Genomic DNA, 18,252 nt, shown 5'->3' with positions numbered 1-18,252 from the left:
TTCGAGCCGGACTCGCCCCTCTTCCAGCTCCCGGGCGTCGCGCCGAAACGCTGAGCGCTGCCGCGGGGCGCCGCTGCGCCCTCTCTGGCCTGCCTCGGCCCTGCCGCTGCTCAGGTCGGAGCCGGCATAGCTCCGGGCAGCACGGAGCTGCGATAAATGGCGACAGGGGACAGCCCTCCCACCCCTCTTCCCAGGGCCAGGGCCCGCCCGGAGGTGGGAGGCAGGGGAGGTGCCGGTCACGTGGTTGCTATGGCAACGCGTCCCGCCCGTTCCGGCCTCCATGGGGCGGAAGCGGCCGGCAGGACAGTGGCTAGTGATGGCCGGTGGCCTGCTGGCCCTGCTGGCCCTGCTCTGGGGCGCGCAGGTGGGAGGCGGCGGCGGCCTGAAGGAGGGAGAAGGAGAAAGAAGGAGGGAGGGAGGAACGAACGAAGGAAGGAGGTGGCAGCGGCAGCTTTGTGCAAAACCTCTGGTTACGGCTTCCCGCCCGAAGGCAGATACTAGGGGAGGAGAGCGGTGGGGCTGGAGCCGGTCCCAGGTCTCCTCGGGCCTCGGGGACTCGTAGTGGTGCGGGCTGGGCCCCGGGACCCGGTTCGTCCTGGTGCCTTCCCGCGCCTTTTCTGGCTTAGGTCGTTCTGGGCGGAGGTTTGGTGATGTGGCTTCACGGCTCTTCTGAGATAAACACGGGTGCTGGGGGTTTCTTTTTCAGGGGTTTCCCAGCAATATGCTCTGCTTAACAAGGAGAAACTTCATAATCTGTTGGTCAATAACTTTGCACTACTTACTCTCAGATTTTCTCCCTGGTTAATTACTTTTCCTTCATGATAGTCTAGTCTGTCTTAAAATGTTCGCAGTTCTCTGTCATCAACTTAACCCCTACTTCTGGTGAGGCATTTAACAGAAATGTTAGATGGACCTGGTCCTTCAGGGCCACCACTTGTTACTTCTTAGTTTTAGCCTGATCTTTTCTGTTTCAGTGCTTAGATCTCCATCCAGTACTTGCCGCAGGGTAGCTGTGCTTGGTTTCCATTCTTCTGCTGGAAAAGTAGAACAAAAAGGTGGAAGATTACTTCCTTCCATTGTCCTTTCAAATGTATACATTGACCTGAGTTTTGCCATTCCTAGTACCTTACACTTTCCCATTTCTAAGAGGTAGTTTTCTTTCTTGACCTGTATTTTCCCTTTATCCTGATTTTTCTTTTTCTTATTTTCATATTTTAAGTTGTTATTTATTCTGTTGCAGTTGGAACCTTCTAGTAGCGAAGGAGTGTGATTTACAGATAGTAACAGCAGCTTCAATATAAGAAATTTCAGAGTATGTTTTTTGCCTTCTAATTCCAGAGCTCCCCAATCCAAAGGATTTCATTAGCTAATTTCCAGTTTGTTGAAATTTTCCCATTTGCACCCAAAAGCCCTAGCCACAAGCCTATTTCTGTTTATCTGTCTTCTTAATTTAAATTGAGTAAATCAATTTATGATGTTTCAGAACAAAGTTAATTTATAGTGCTGGTTCTCCTGATCCCGCGATTGTGGGATTTAGCTACTAAAGGGTATGTATTTTTGTATTTTCAGGTTTTAAATGCATTTGATTACCCCTCCCCTTGGAAGGGACAGCAGCAGATGTACAAGCTGGACATAGGCTGGCCTAAAATTCCAGAATATTTCACTGGTCAAACCTTTTGTGTTGCTGTTGACTCTCTTCATGGTTTGGTCTATGTGGGACAAGTGAGTGAGAATACAATATTTCTCTCCTTGTTAACCTAGTGTATTTTTGCCCTTAAAGTGGCTGTTTTAGATTAAGATATATATGTATGTGTGTATATATATGAATAGCTATTGTATCAAAATTTGTGAAGATATAAGTATTGATATGTCTGCTATATACGTTTTTTGAAAGCAGTTCTGGGACTGGACTTGCTTGTGCTTTTAAAAGCATTAAATTTCTGTGATATGAATGCGTGATCCAACTTAACTGATTTACGGAAGCTTCTTCTCTAACTGTAAGGTAAACTGTGTTTCTGGGGCAACTGACTAGTCCCCTTCCACTCGTTCAGCCTTTGTCCCATGAAATCAAAACCACACAGCCCTTTCAGCCTGTTACAGTAACTGGAGTTCAATTATTTGCTTTACCCAGTTCTGTGCATTGGTATCTCTAGGTCATGGATAAGACATTCTCTCCATAAGAAAGTGGAGTATTTAGTTATAAAGCGCAGTATGAGTATGCCACACAGCTAATAAGTACAGTTACAGTTTTTCATGCATGTGTAGGCGTATTTTTTAGCAAGAATATAAAAACATGATTAAAAATGGAGACCAAGATAACTGCAGGAGCTTTGCTGCTGTTAAAATGGGACTTCATGTGATTTAAGTTGAAAGTCTAGAATGAGTGGAAGGTTTTGCATGCTAAACTTAGACTATTCTCTCTCTCTTCTAGCTGGAAAAAATGAGATCTAGCAGACAGTCTCAGGAGACTCATGATTCATGAAACATTACAAAACCTTACCAAGAGGAATTTTCAAAAATATCATAACTTGCTTAATGCTTTTTCTTAATAGACCTTTTCTTGCCTTTTCAGAGGGGAGATAATGTACCAAAGGTACTTGTATTCTCAGAGGAAGGCTATTTTCTTTACTCCTGGAATAATACAGTTGAAATGCCTCATGGTATCTTTGTATTGAACACCGCAACAGATAGTTCTGTATGGATCACAGATGTTGGAACAGGTATGCATGGTGGTGATATGAGAAGTATCAGGTGGGGAAGAAAATGCTAATATTGCAGATATTACTTTAGACAACTCATTTAAGTTTCTCAAATAATTCTGAGACAGATTTGTGCTTTTCTTGCCATAAACAAACTTCTCAGGTGCTGCACAAAATACTCTTGGTGGTTCCTGAACTAAGCTGTGTGTCTGCTTGTAGCTTCCAAACTTAGTAAGCAAGATTTTGGGTTTTTTTTGTTGTTGTTGTTGTTTTATTTTGTGGGGTTTTTTGTTGTGTTTTTTTTTTCCCAGGAGAACTATCAGGGAGGAAAAAAATCTTCTGTCTAGACTTACCTTCTGTCTTAGGTTTGGTAGCCCTAATACAGTGGGTGAATATTGTTGTAGCCTATGGATTTACTAGCCCACAGTCATCTTCTCACTATAGAATTTTGTCTGTTTGATTTATTAATACAGTTTGTGAATATCAGGAGATTTTATTTTTTAATCTTTGTAATCAGTTGTAATACTTACATTTTGTTTTGTTAAGATGTTTTTGCACTTTTTTTTCTTAATTCAGGGAAACATGGGCACACCGTGAAACAATATAGCCCTTCGGGTAAACTTTTGCAGATCTTGGGCACACCAGGTAATGCTGGTTCAAGTTTGATTCCCCTCCAATTTGATCAACCAGCTGAGGTCTTCGTAGAGGAAAGTGGAGATATCTATGTTGTGGATGGAGACGGAGGAATGAATAACAGATTGCTCAAACTGTCCAACGGTATGGAAAAATGAACTTCCACTGTCATTGACTATTGAAAATTGAATTTTAAATAACACAGCTTGAGAATACATTTATGCGAGGACTAGGTAGACCTGTCATTTAACATTAGTTTGAAGACCTTGTTGGATTAGGTCCTGTTTTACTGCTTGTCACTTCAGGAGAAATCTCCTAACGGTTTATGACAAGGGACTGAGAGAATTAGTTTGTTTGGGCTTCAAGAGAAAAGGCTAAGGAGGATTCTTATTGCTGTCTTCAAGTCAGTAATGGGAAGGTATGCAGAAGACAGACCCGCATGTTTCTTGGAGATGCACAGTGAAGAATGAGGGACACTGAGCAAAAGATGCAAGAGGGGAAAATTCCAGTTCGCTTTTTGGAGGGAAAGATTCACAGTGAGGGTGACCAGACAGTGAGTAGTTTACCCAGAGAGGGTGTGCAGTCTCCACTCTTGGAGATGCTCAAAATTAGATGAGTTATGATAACAAATCCAACCCTGAAGTTAAATTAGGTTACAAGGCTAGTCCTGCTTTGAGAAGAAGGTTGGACCCGATGGTATCTGGAGATCTTTATACTTAAATTATTCCATGATTCTAATTAGCTTGCTCATATTCCCCAGCTAGCTGGTAGAGTTGGTTAGGGCAGTGAGTGAGGAGTCTGTGCATGTCTGCAGTTGGGAAAAATGGTGGAGCTACCATTTCTCCTTTGAGCTATCATGAAACAGTCAGTTTGCTAATATCTAGTTTGCAAAATGGTAAATTGTTAAAACTCAAAACTGCCAGGTAACAAACGTGTCATGGTTTGGGCCAGACTGGCCACTGAAATGAACAATAGATTGTTTCAATTTAGTAAACAAATCAATATCATAATCAGCCAACTGTTGTTATATATATAAATACAGTGCTTAACAGGGCCTTGGACTATGGCTTTTGTGTACTAGTGGCTACGTATCTGAAACCATAATCCTGAATCCACTAATAAAAATACAGTAGTTCTTGGAGTAGTTCCCGTATTTCTTGGGTTTATATATCAGTAGTACTGTGTTTAAAAAGCCTGGATTTAGAAATTCCGCTGTTTAAAAATTACGCAAGGTAACTTTGCAAGGGAATGAGTTAGACCTATTTTATTTGTTGCTTTTCATACTGTGATTTTTTTTATTATTATTTTTACTTTTATCTTTCATTGTGCTCTCTGTTTAGATTACAAAGAGATATGGCTGGCTGGAACAAATGGGACCGGCATTGGTCAGTTCAAGATTCCTCACAGTGTAACACTGGATCCTTTTGGACGGGTAAAGAATAAAGGGAGAATTTTTTTCATTTTCTGACAGACTTGCTTACATCTGTTTGAACAAAACAAATTGTATTTCTTTTCAATTGAACTGTTGTGATGTGGGTCATTTCTATGTGGGTTAGTTTTCGGGGTGATAGCAGTCCTAAGCAGAAGTTTCCCACTGCAGATCCTGCTAAAGTAGGTGGCTACAAGGTTAACACAAGGGTTCTGACCGGTTACGTTGTCAGTGTCCATGTAACAACAGACTGTCTTCCTGCAGTTTCTAACACGTTGCCATTGTGAAAGTGCAGGAGAATTATATTCTGTAATAAATATCTACCCAAGCGCTTAAGTTTCTTCAGGGGGCTTTAATTTAATTTCATATTTGGAAATTCCAAATAAATTTAAGATGATAGTAAGGTTTTGGCTAAGCTGTGAATGTCAGTCATTTTCTGTGTGCAGCTCAAGAGTCTGCCTCTGCCAGGTGTTAATCGTAGTCTGGCTTTGCTCTGCTGCTCTTACAGAGGAATTGTGCAGTCTCTCCTTAATCTGTTTCAGGGAAAATAAGATTACTTGACTAGAACATCTTAAATCACTGGTTTGAGCTAATTCTGCTGATGCTGTCTGAACCAGAATAAGAAGCGTCTATAAAAATCACTTCTCTGCCAAAACTGGCTGGGTGGGAGGGAGGAGGGACATGGCTGCTTTGTGTTGAAGGGTAGCCATGAGTTCATACATTCAAAGATAGCAATTGCGATGGGCTACGATTTAATTGCCAACACAGTGTTGATCATCAGCCTAAGTTAGAAATCAATTCCAAAGAAATCTAAGAGACTGCTGTAGTAGTGTTCCGTTTAAAAATAGTGATGAAAAGTCTCAGGGTCAACTTGTTTATTGCTTCCTTGTGGGTGATATCCCAGAAAAGTCATGAAGTTCATTTATCAGACTGAGTTGTTACCAGCTAAAATTTCAGTGATTGTAATACAAGAGAGGCCTTCACTGGTACTGCCTGGTGGTATTGTCAGCTTGCAGTGTTTGTGAACCCAGTTAGCACAGGGTGGAACAGCGATAAGGACAAAACTGACTAGACAAAACATATGGAAAATGCTCTTAGTGTTGCTCAATATTTTTAGTAGTATTAGGCATATCAGAGTGTTTGCAGATGCAGTCATCATAGGCCTGGATCAAAAAAGAGACTACTGTTGAAAAACAAATTGTTAATGGGTGTCAGGTCAGTATCTTTAGAATTAAGTCAGTGGGAATATGTCCTCACTGGGGCAGGGGGCGGGGAGGAGCAGAGTTCTACCAAATATATCCGTATCACAGCCACAAAAATGAAGAGAAGGCACTGATTTCTCTGTTATAGTATAAAATAATTTATGTATCTTAGCTATATGGTGGTTTTGTTTTGTGTCTGGAAGTCGTATCTATTTACTTTGTTTTGAATGTGGAGGTCCATGCTTCTAAGGTGTACTTTGTTTTTTACTACAGGAGACTTTGCTTGCGTAAGAAACTAATGTGTTTGATTTGTGAACAGCTGTGATTCTTGTTCTTAACAGGTATGGGTTGCAGACAGAGACAACAAAAGAATCCAAGTTTTTGATAAAGTCACAGGGGAATGGCTTGGGTCTTGGAACAGCTGCTTTTCAGAAGATGGGCCCTATTCTGTCAGGTATTATTGAACAGTTCCTCTAGAAGCATGCAATTGCATGAGTAAGGTGTACTATTACCAGTGAATTAAAACATTGATATTTAATGCCTGATGACAAAGAGTTACCAGTTTAACTAATAGGGTGCTGGGCCCTAATCATATGCAAAGATCTGCACAGTTCTATCTTGACAAGGAAATCCTGGTTTTATAACAAGCCCCTTGGATTTGAGTGCAGGACTGGGAACTTCATTTTAAGTTGTTGTGTGTTGTTGACCTTATTGTTGCAGCTTTTACAGGAATAAAGATTGTCTTGAATGAATTTTCTGTAGCATAATCTGTCTCAAGGAACAGCAACATCTAGAGCAAGGCTTGCAAGTTAATTCTCAATGTTTCACTGCATTTAGTCTGTTGTAGCCTTCAAAACCTTGATTACTAAGGAGGTTTTGTTTCTTTTAAAATGTACAGTTGTCTTAAAATGAGATGTCATATGGAGTTCATAACTGAAAAAATATACTTCTGTCTTTCACAGATTTACTGCCGATTATAAATACCTGATTGTAGCCCAGATGAATATCAACCGGTTAGCAATCTTCGCGGCGGCACCGGTTGGCTCCATTGGGGACTGTGTTATGGTCAACGCAGTCCAGCTGGCAGATGAAACCAAACCACACCTTGTGGATGTAGACATGAAGAGTGGAGCAGTCTATGTTGCAGAGATTGGAGCCCAGCAAGTACAAAAATACATACCTTTAAGCTGATGGTTTCCCACAACTGCTGTGGCACAAGCTGTGTGACATATAAGACTATGACCACATTTTCTTGAGTTTTCTGTAGCTTGTGTTTCCTTAGACAAGCACAGAACATTGTGCTCCCAGAAGTGCAGAGCTAGAAATCTGTCCTGACTGTTCTGCAGTCCTGGAGAAGTACCTGGTCTTGAGCTGTTAATCATTTTAGTAATGCTGCAGTGGCTTTTGCTTTTGTTGCTGGGAATTGTAAAATGACTTTAAGTATCTTCATTTTATTATATAAAATTCTACAAACACAGCTGCTTTTCTTAAATGTATTAGGTCATCTTGGGGCTCTTCTACTTAGCCCGTGTGTTGTTAAATGAAGGTCAGAACTGTCTGAAAGAAGTGTATAAATGATTTCCTGGAAAGTGAGCACCTAATTTTAATGTTTCTTTGATTTTTGGAATCATTGTGCTGATGTCCTGCCCATGGCAGGGTGTTTGGAATTAGATGATCTCTAAGGTCCCTTCCAACCCAAACCATTCTATGATTCTATACTGCCTAACACTGAATACAGAGATGCATTATGATGTCAAATAAGATGCTGCTGGATCCTGATGTCAGTGCTGATACTGGCATCTGCCTTAGGTGTTTAATGACATAAGCATCGAAATCTAAGTTTTCAGCCCTTGCTAAAGTGGTAAAGTCAGTAAGACAAATAACTTAAGTTCAATTGATAGCAGGCACTTCAAACTAAATTAAAAGTATGTGCACAGCAGCCAAGTACCGATTCTTAACTAAATCAATTCTTAACCTGATTTGGTTTAAATCAGCATGAGTTTTCTGTTCTGTAAGATTTCATAGTGGAACATATTGAAGTTCAACTCAAACTTAAGTTCCTCAAGATAAACAAATTGCAATTTGCTAGGAAAGTCTTAATCAGCATTAGGGATTGGGAGACGTGATTTTCTCCCAATTTTATTGAAGCTCTGTCAGTTAACAGCAGTGCATCTGTTTTGATTTGGGGATTTTTAACTGCTTTATATCCAACACTTAGACATCATCAACTCCATTAATGTCTAGAGCTAAGTTTCTTATGCTATATCCTAGCAGATGTTTCCAAGCTCTGTCCTTAAAAAATACTGTCTCTTTCTGTTCCCAGTGCAGGGTGGTTCTGTTTTCTTTAAATGTTGCTACAAGATTTTAAGTTAGTTCACTTTTTAACACAGAGGGAAATGGGTATAGGAAAATGGGATTGGGAAAATGACACGGCAGAAATGAGACAGTGAATAACTGATTACCTCTGTAAAGCTGTGGATCCACATTCCATATTTATCTCCTAGCTCTTCAAAACATTTTGAAGGTTTTTTGCTGTTTCCACACGCTTATTCTGCTGTGTGGACTATTTTAATGCTAATTACCAGCTAAGAGAGGCAATTTCTTTTCAACTTCCTTAGAAAGGGAATATGGGAAATGGAATTATTCTGATGGGAAGTATCCAGTTCAGTGAATGTTACCAAAAGGAAATGCATCTTAATTTGGCAGACTTCAGTCTATGGTCACAAATTTCTGGGTCAGCAGATGGGGAAACTGTCCAGAAAAGTCAGATTTGTATGTTCTATAGAAAGTTACCCAGCTGTGGAGACTGATGGACGGATTTCAGTACTGTTTGAGATTAATGCACTAAATGTGAATGCTTTGTTGTTGGCTACATCCACAACAACAAAAGCAAATCTAACCTGGCTGCTCTCATGCAAGCCTAAGAACCAGAACTTCAGGGTTATACACTAGCAAATATGATCCATCATTCACACGGACTTGAATGAGAGCCAGTAAGTAATATTTATTAGCTGAAGAAGTAGCAGCATTTCCTCTAGACCTGGACGGATAGGTCCATATTGCCTTGCAGTGTGTTGTGTGGATTTTCTAACTAGATCTCCACTAGCTCAGGGATCTCTGCTCTGTGTGCAATTTAGCTATTTGTCACCTACACAAGGTGGATTTCTTAAAAAAAATATAACACTCAAATATAATTAATGATATTATAATATCCTTGGTGATGTAAGGAGTTCAGACACATCCATCCTTCCTCACCACATCCTCTCCTTATTTATTTTTCCTTTGTCACATCCAGTTGAAACTGGACTTGAAGCTCTCTGGAAACATGCTTCTGTGTTCAGTAAAAGGGTAGTGCAGTTCTGGATGTTGACAATTAAGTTATTTCTAGAAGGTTCTGTTTGCTGCCTGGATCTGCTCTCAATTCTCTTTACATGGGCTTTTGCAGCCCCTGGAAATGGGGAGCGTTCATCCAGTTTTGTCTGGCTTTACTGAAGTAGGCCATGGAGCCAAAATGTGCCTTGCCTCTTGGCGTTTGGGTGTCTGTGATAAGAAGGGATGCTCACTATTAACTAGTACAGGATACTTAGACTCCTTTTTACCTCTGTGTCTATGACCAGACTGAGAAAATGATTGATTTGTGCACTAACTTGCTAATTCTCTGAAGGTTTTCTTATGTATCTTCTTGAAACTGATTTCTGAAAAATTGCCTAATAGTATAGTTTGATAAAATAAATTGAGAATTTCCCATTATGAATGGCTTGGGCGCTTTATTTCTGCACTAATATCAATACATTCCATTGCAATGGATTACTTTTCTAAATATGGAGTCCTCAGCACTTCAATAAGGTATTTAATAATTTCTGATACCAACATTCAAATGTAATCAAATATTCTGTTATCTTTATACATTACTATTTCTGCAGCTCATCTCACGCATTCTAATTTATGTATCAATAAATTCACATAAATCTGTCCCAGATGTTTTCCTCTGAGTAATTAGTAAACATAAGTGCCATGTATAAAAAAACCCTGTGTTTAAACTGTATACCCTTTTGACACTAATAGGGAAATCAAAAACAAACTAACAAAAAGCTTATTAATATAGAAGCAGGTTTTATATCCAGAAAAGATTTACCAAGCAATTTGTTTAGTTTTCAGAAGATTAAGAAGGGATTTCACTATGGGTTAGGAATATTTGCACAAGAAGAAAAATAACACACTACAGTGTTAACTTGACAAGAAAGAAAACAGAAAGTTGTTGCTAGAACCCCTCAAAAATCTAATTTTAGTTAATAGGTGCCAATTTCAAGTGCAAGAAGTAATCTCTGGAGTATCCAAGCAAAGGTAATAGGAATATTCCATGTTTCGATGTCTCCCACTTTGCAGACTTTTTTTTTTTTTCTTTTTTCTTTATTTTTTGATTTTTTTTTTTTCTTAATTGATCCTCTTCTTTGGGTAAGTACCTAGATTGTTAACTGGATGATGTTCCCAGGAGGTAAGACCAGGACTATTAATACAGTTCATCTTGATTTTTCTGTGATCTGTGATGCTAACCAGTCTTTTTTTCTTTCTTTTTTTTTTTTTTTTTGTGTGTTTTTGTAATCAGCAGTTGATTAACAATATCTGGCCAAAACAAAAGAATCCTGAATCAGGTTCGTTCCCTGCAAGATCAGTGTAGTGAGGCTGAACTGCCTCAATAACAGCTGAGGGGGAAGGTGCACTTATATGTCTGTGTTTCTGCTCCTTACTGTTAAGAAGTTCACGGCCTTAAAGTGGTTATTAACCTTTGTGAAGCATTAAGTAGTTAGTTATCTTAGTTGACACTTTCTTGACAACTTGTAAGCTGAGAAGCCTTCACAGAAGTGATCCATCACCAAGAAGTGTTTGCAGTCACTGAAGTTGCTTGTATAAGACATAAGAGGGCACCAAAGCCCTGCTGATGCTTGGCATGCTCAGCCTAGCTGTATACTAGTAAATGTAAACAGTTGGTAGTTTCTAAACATTTGGAGTAAGGCAACAAAGATAATTAATTACTCCAGAGTTCCTTTCTCTTTTTAAAATAGATTGCTTTAAACATAAGCATATAATTGTATTATAGTCATTTTGGCTTATAACTACTGGTTTTATGTTCATCTTTTATTTATTTCCATTGTTTTTCCTGGAAAAAAAAAAAATCAGTGATTCTGTGTCCAGAGACAACTGAGTATGGTGAATTGATTCTTCTATTCCTTATGTCATTGATTTCAATGGAATTACTCCTGATATGTTGCTTCGGAAACATAATAATTTATAAAAGTATAACTATAGCAGCATAATTATACCAAAAGAGTAATACCAGGATATTTCCCTACAGAAGTGACCCTGAATGAGATTAGATCTAAGCTTACTGGATCTGATTTACCAGTTTTATTCTACCTCTCCTTTCTCAGCCTTCGCCTAAAAACATTACTCTGATTTTGTATTATTATTTAATTCTACTTTTTGGGGGGATTGCACCTGCAAAAATTGTATTTGCCAGCAGTTGCCATCAAAATCTTTGAACACGGACTTTTCTTCAGGTAAATGATTCAATATTTGATTCTTTCAGTGTTCATAAAGCATCAAAGTCATGTTGCTTGTATGAAATTTGGAAGTCGGAGCATATTAATTTATGCACACAGGATGATTTGTTACTGCATTAAAGCCAAAGTAACACCGATACAAACGAGATACGAATAGACACATTTTATCATGAGATCACAGGTTTTGAGGCTGAGGAAACCAAACCTGACTGTGTAACTGCATCTGCAAAACAGAGGTAAAAAATTTTGCCCAGTTACATCAGGAATGAAGCCATTAATTCTGTCTGAGCTATGATGGGGTCTCCTACAAACGAAGTAAGACTTAAGAAATCTAACTCTTGATTAACTGAGGTCTATATATTGTAGTCCTTCTTTGTAGTCAATAAGCATCATTATGAAGGGAAGGCTTTACGTTTAATCTAGACTCGTTTGTCTTCAACCTCGTGTTTTCTGTTTTCAGCTGGCTTAGAGATCTCTCTAATGGGAGAAATTTCTGCTCTATCCCCCACGGAGTCATCTACAGATGGTGACTGAGTCATCTCCTGTTCCACTCCTTATCTAAACTGTATAGATCGGAAAACTTGCCTTGCAGTGGAAAAGCGGTAAGGCTTTAATTTCAAAATCTTTTCATAGCATTTATTATTAACAACAAACAAATCCACAAGGGCGTTCACCACGTGACAGGCAGCCTGGCTATTAGAACTGCCGACACTAAAACTGTCTGTGCCCTGTCCAGGAGTAATACCACCTCCCCGTGATTTGATGGGGCTGAATTTGTTTCTGCCCTTAACTCTCAGTGCAGTACTGTCTCTGACAGTTGTCAAAGGATTTGGGTGGCTTAGGGGGTCAAGGTGTAAAGCAACCCTTCTGGAAGAATAGTCCAGAATAGATACTGGTGTGTTTTGTTCTGTTTTGCTTTAAAATCTGTGCTTGTTGTTAAAAGTCCTTAGTAAACTTTCCATGCTGTTAACTTCTATTTTTTATTTGACAGGGTCTTAATGGCAAGATGTGGCTGAAATTGGAGTGTCAGTAAATGGCTTATTAAAACAAACTGATAAGTTGCTAGCAGGTGGTCATTTCATTAAGGTAATTCAGTATTTTCAGAAGACTTCTGAAATACTAACGTCTGCTTAGAACTGCCTTAGTACCAGAGGGCGGGGGGAGAAGGCAAATATGGTTTAAAGAAAAAAACAAACAAAAAACCAATAAAAACCCCACACCTGTGAGTGAGGATTCTGGAGAGATCCAATAGAACTGATGGCTGTACCTTGTCAATTGACATGAACCATAATGAAAAAAATAGCTGTATTGGACAAACAGCCATTAAATCTATCACAGGTCTTTGGAAGAATCTCTGAGCATGTATGTCAGGATGATCTGGCTAATAAAATTTGCTTAAATTTTCAAAAGGCTTTCAACAGTATTTCTTGCCAAGTGTCCATAAAGAAATTTGGTGGGATAAGAAAGAGGGGATAACAATGGATTACTAATTAAAATATTATAAGTGCAGTATATAAAAAAAAAAACTAGTTCTGTGATGCTCAATGTATTGATAAATGATCTGGAAATGGACTTGGGAAATCAGGGACAGAATTTACTGACAAGACCAAGATACTCAGGCTAGTAAAGACAGAAGCTGCAAAGAGTTGCAGAAGGATATAATGAGATTGAGTGTGCAATAAAATGGGAAATGGAATACAACATTGATAAATATAAAATCAGGTACAATTAGTAAAAAGAAGTCTAATTTTATATATACAATGATAGCTTTGATATATATATTGCCGTTTAGGAAGTGTTCTCAGGCTCATAAAAGATGCTTCTATGAAAATATGAGCTTCCAAATTCTGCAGCAGTCAGAAAACAAAGAGAATAATGGGAGGTACTGGGAAAGCACCAGATGATCAAACAACGTAATTATGTGAATTCCTGGTGAACACTCGTTTTGAATACTGCAGGCAGTTCTGGCTCTTCTTCCCCCTTCTAATCTCAGGAAGGCTACAGTGGAACTAAAAATACTAGAGAGAAGGGGAAGAAGAGTCTGTTAAAAATCCTTGACTGTATCCAGCTGCCATCATCAGCGTTTCATCATTGAAAGCATCTGCACGAACATGCCTTTTTCTCTTATAGCTTCAGAACTGGGTGAGGTCTGCTGGTGGGGTGGGGTGGAGAAAAAAGGAGGAGGTGGGGGATAAAGATGGGCAGAGATATGTGGTGTCTGTTACCCAGGAGAAGTCAGCTTGAGAGGAAGGTAAGAGTTTGCAAATACCCTAATGTTTTAGTGTTGAAGGTGCTTTCTGAATAGAACATATAGTCACCAAGTCAGTTTGTTGGTCTTACTGCAAATCAAAAGTTTCAGCAAAGGAGGCACTTACTTTGGTTTGGCCAGCTTTGATGTTCTCCCCAAGGTGCATGCCCTTGTGGCCTGTGGCACCTGTCCTCTGTCTCAAAGATGAAAAGCACTATACTTACTGCATCAAAAATACCACATCATCACCCATGGTCTGATACAAACGTGAGGTAGCACAAGTGTAAGCTAATTTTTGTTCAAAGATCAGAGCACTTGAAAAATCTTAGAATTAAAATGAAGGTGCTCTTTCAAATGTTTTAACAATTTCCAGCCAAGAGACAACGCCGATAGTCGTGCTGGTTCATTCTCATGTACAGAAGGTGCCTGTTAGCTCCCAAATGGGGCCTCCTTATGTGTCCTGGCTGCAATGTTCGTAGCAGTGGGTGATTGGTCTGCAAGCAAATATCCATATTTATCTCTACAGGGATGCTGTGAATGAGAAAGGAAGGAAGATATCATCATATTAGGGGCAAGTGCTTCAATATGTATATAAATCTTATACTGGAAATGTGTATTTAATCAATTAAGGAGGAGATGTGGAGGTCGGGGGAGGAGGGGGAATCATAGAACGGTTAGAGTTGGAAGGGACCTTAAAGATCATCAAGTTCCAACCCCCCTGCCATGGGCAGGGACACCTCTCACTAGAGCAGGTTGCTCAAAGCCCCATCCAGCCTGGCCTTAAACACTTGCAGGGATGGGGCATCCACAACTTCCCTGGGCAACCTGTTCCAGTGCTTCACCACCCTCACAGTAAAGAATTTCTTTCTGATATCTAATCTAAATCTCCCTTCTTCCAATTTAAAACCATTACCCCTTGTCCTGTCACTACACTTCCTCACAAAGAGTTCCTCTCCAGCTCTCCTGTAGGCTCCCTTCAGATATTGGAAGGCTGCTATGAGGTCTCCCCGGAGCCTTCTCTTCTCCAGGCTGAACAACCCCAGCTCTCTCAGCCTGTCTTCATAGGAGAGGTGCTCCATCCCTCTGATCATCTTTGTGGCCTTCCGCTGGACCCGTTCCAACAGGTCCATGGAAATGATTCTACCTAGTGTATTCCATACTAGCTCTCTAATAAGGCTTGCAGCTTCTTTGTGCTCAGCCTAATTTCAGAGCTTTTAGGAAAGAAAACTCTAGAAAAATGTTGTAGGAGTGGGAGATTGTATGATACCTAAGGGTTACCATGATTTGCCTCCAGGCTGGTTCCTTAACGGGGCTGTGTGATGGATGATGCTACCAGACAAAAACAGTAGAAAGAAAGTTTGAATCAACTGCAAGATGGATAACAAGCTGGAGAAATTAAGAATATTAGGGATAACTTTTAAGGTGGCACCTTTGAAAACACTGGCCTGTGTTGTTATGGGGAGGCATGGTCCTGCAGAGAGCTCCTGATTTTCATTTTGCCCAATCTCCTCGTTGTAAAGATCTTTCTTTCTCACAGACAGTTGAGCCAGGAGGAAACACAGGTCACAGCCAATATTTATTAAACACCTTTTATTAATCAAGCTGCTTCTGTTAACAGCCAAGCTGTTGTTATTAGTAGCAGATAACTATTTTACAGCGCCTGCACCTCCCTGCTCCCAGCACTCGGGCAGGCGGCTGTCCTGACAGAGCACCGTTTGGGAAGCCCACCCCAGCTCTCCTGGCAGCAGAGGGTCACCCTGGTGCACTGGTGATGGACAAAGAAGCCCCTTGGGGGGGGGTCCAGTGCTTTGTGCAGTGCCCGCATCCCCTGCAGTCCCTGTGCACACAGGGCAGCCACCACCTCATGGATGGGGCCAAGTGGCATGGCCACTGCTGATGGCAGGCATGGCCGGTCAGCCCTGTCCCTGGTCACCCAGTGCGGAGCCACCTCTGGAGCTCACCCAGCTGCAGAGAGCTGCCACACACAGCCTCCAGCATGCACTCATCTTCTCTCTGGCCTGCGGCTTTCTGGTCGCTGTTTCTCCATCCCCATGCAGTTTTGAGGAACACACAAGCCTTCACCCCCTTACACAGCTCCCTGGTGGCACACAGGAGAGGAGGACGGATCTCAAGTAGGGAAACCCTGACAGCGCTGGAGTGGCTTATGTTAAAAAAGTCTCTTTTCTTCACCAAGCACTGCAAAGAAAGACACAGCTTACCTGAAAAGGCAGTCTCGGTGGCAATCTTGGAGAGGCCACCTCTAAAGCAGAGCTGGCCACCAGGCTGTTCCGGGAAGGCTGCCAGGTGCTGTGAAACCCCTGCAGCTCTGCAGAGCAGTCACGTAAGGTCTGGTGCCTCAACTCTGCTTCTCCCCATGCCCTTCCTGTTCTCCACCCAACCCAAGGGCCCTTCAGTCCTGACAGCTACTCTCTGAGCACCACCTTCCTTCTCCAACAGAGGAAGCAATCACCCTGCCATTTAAAAACCCATAACGATCTGCAAACACAAGCACAGCAACATTTGTAAGGAAAAAATAGTATCTCTTGTTAGCACAATTGTGGCAGTTTAAAATGGGAGACAAACTTTTGGGTATGAAAGGCTGTCTGTAATTTTTTTTTTTTTTTAAAACAGCTATCTTACTAGGTGTAATAAAGGATATCACCTTCCCCCACACATCTCAACTGGCTCAAGAAACAGAAGTCATATAACTAATTTCAGATTCTATGCATTGCATCTCCTAAACACAGACACACACATATATAGATAAATATATCAGGAGAGGTGTATGTAGCAGATGCAGTATATATAATCTAACGTTCATGTATACGTATGTTATTTTTATTTAATTTTTATTGATGTAGCCTGGGTCACAGGCATGCTGGGAGAGAAGAGTGGTAACAAATGCTTCTGTAATGAAACTGCCTAAGCCACCCAATATCAGCAGTAGTTCCCTGCTGTGTTTGCACTGTACATACAGGCAACACAGACAGCCCCTGCCCTGGAGGACATTGCCAAGGAAATGGGCCGGTGTAGAAGAAAAGCAATACATGGTTCAGTAAGACAAATGAGCCAACCTGAAACCTTCATGCTTTCAAAAGGAGGTTCACTCTGGTGTGAGGGATCCCTTCGACCAGCGCAGGTGCCCCAAGAAATGCTATTGCACTCATCTAACTCACTGCGTCAATTCCAGTGTATGAATTTTAATGGATTTTATGACATTGGTTCTCACTGTTCTGCTTGGGGGAAATTTCATCTGGGATAAGAAAGGAATAATAGCTGCTTGACCCAAAATCTTTATCAGAGAAGAAACATTTTCAGCTTGATCTAAAAATCTCAAACCCTGTAATTATTTCAAAAGAAAGAAAAAGTGCTTGGCACAATGCGGTACATGAGATGAAAGCCTGTGCGTTGCCAAGAGAGCTTGACATAAGCACATTACAGATAATGGAAACACTGGAAAAATTAAGAGATAGGAAATTCTGAGCACCTTCTAAAAAGTTTTACTATAAATGTACTTGTTAGCCTGTGGAAGGATTTATTTTTCACTGTAATGTGGTTAGAAGTGAATCCAAGTAAACAAAGCAGTCAAAAATTAAGTAGACCACAGTGGCATTTAATGAAAGTATGAGTCCATGAGACAGGCTGGAAACATATCCTTTTTCTTAGACAAAGCTTTATGCAAGCCTAGGCAAATTAAATGTGATTACCAGTGCATACATTTAAAGAGCTAGCGCCAGGACAGAGCTCGCCCTGGCATAAGGGTTTCAAATATGAAGTGTAGATGAGGCTCCAAATCAGGAATGGCAATTGGTGATATTTAAATAAACACCAGCAGGCCGAGCGGCCAGTAATCCCCCTGCTCATCCCTCACTAGCCCGTGCCGCCTCGGCGGGGGCGAGCGGCAAAACTGGGTACATCCTTTGAAGCGTAATAATTAAATGGGCTGAATCCTGAACGGCCGGGTGTTCAAAATGCAAATGCTGCCGCTTTTTTAAATTCAGCAGAGAATTTATTAGCCTTTTATATAGATAATCAGGCGCAGTGGGGGAGGGATGAAGGATAAAATTGAAGCGACGCTGGCAACCCAGAAACTGGGGCAAGTGGGATTGGGTCGCTTCATTCTTGTAACGGGATAAGAAGATTTTATCTGCTGCACTTGGTTTGATTGCCTGGCCTTAGTTTTTCAAGTGGGTGAAAGCAAACCTAGAGCCTTGTGTTGGTCATTTACTTTTTGTTTTCCCACCCACTTCAACAAAGGAAGGGAGTGAAACAGCGTGGGAAGCTGGCCACTGCTCCCGTATCTGCCAGGAGCATGGGTGCCTCTCTGCAGCCCGGAGAGGCTTTTGCTTTGCAGCAACCCCACTCACCCACAGATGACCCCGAGGTGACAGATGGGGAGAGGGAACAGCACTGACCCTGGACAACTTCTCCCAGTTTTATGCAGGGGTCTTACCTGGGGACTAATGTTAGACCCTAGCCT

At 40.9% G+C, this 18,252-nt stretch overlaps 1 protein-coding gene across 1 annotated transcript; it reads left to right on the top strand.

Annotated features, from left to right (window-relative positions):
* The first annotated feature begins 280 nt into the window (after positions 1–280).
* On the top strand, positions 281–9,706 carry NHLRC3 (NHL repeat containing 3). Its single transcript, XM_074156043.1, has 7 exons — positions 281–364; positions 1,570–1,722; positions 2,573–2,720; positions 3,276–3,476; positions 4,673–4,764; positions 6,305–6,417; positions 6,926–9,706. The coding sequence occupies exons 1-7, from the start codon at positions 281–283 to the stop codon at positions 7,152–7,154; spliced, it is 1,020 nt and encodes a 339-aa protein (XP_074012144.1). The 3' UTR covers positions 7,155–9,706.
* The last annotated feature ends 8,546 nt before the right edge of the window (positions 9,707–18,252 follow it).

Source organism: Numenius arquata, chromosome 1 (genome assembly GCF_964106895.1).
Source record: "Numenius arquata chromosome 1, bNumArq3.hap1.1, whole genome shotgun sequence".
NCBI lineage: Eukaryota > Metazoa > Chordata > Aves > Charadriiformes > Scolopacidae > Numenius > Numenius arquata.
This window is presented reverse-complemented; position numbering and strand designations above follow the sequence as displayed.

Coding starts and splice junctions, on each gene's coding strand:
- NHLRC3 (XM_074156043.1), top strand. CDS start 281: ATGGGGCGGAAGCGGCCGGCAGGACAGTGGCTAGTGATGGCCGGTGGC. Junction 4,765..6,304: donor CACTGGATCCTTTTGGACGG/GTAAAGAATAAA, acceptor TGTTCTTAACAG/GTATGGGTTGCAGACAGAGA. Junction 6,418..6,925: donor GATGGGCCCTATTCTGTCAG/GTATTATTGAAC, acceptor TGTCTTTCACAG/ATTTACTGCCGATTATAAAT.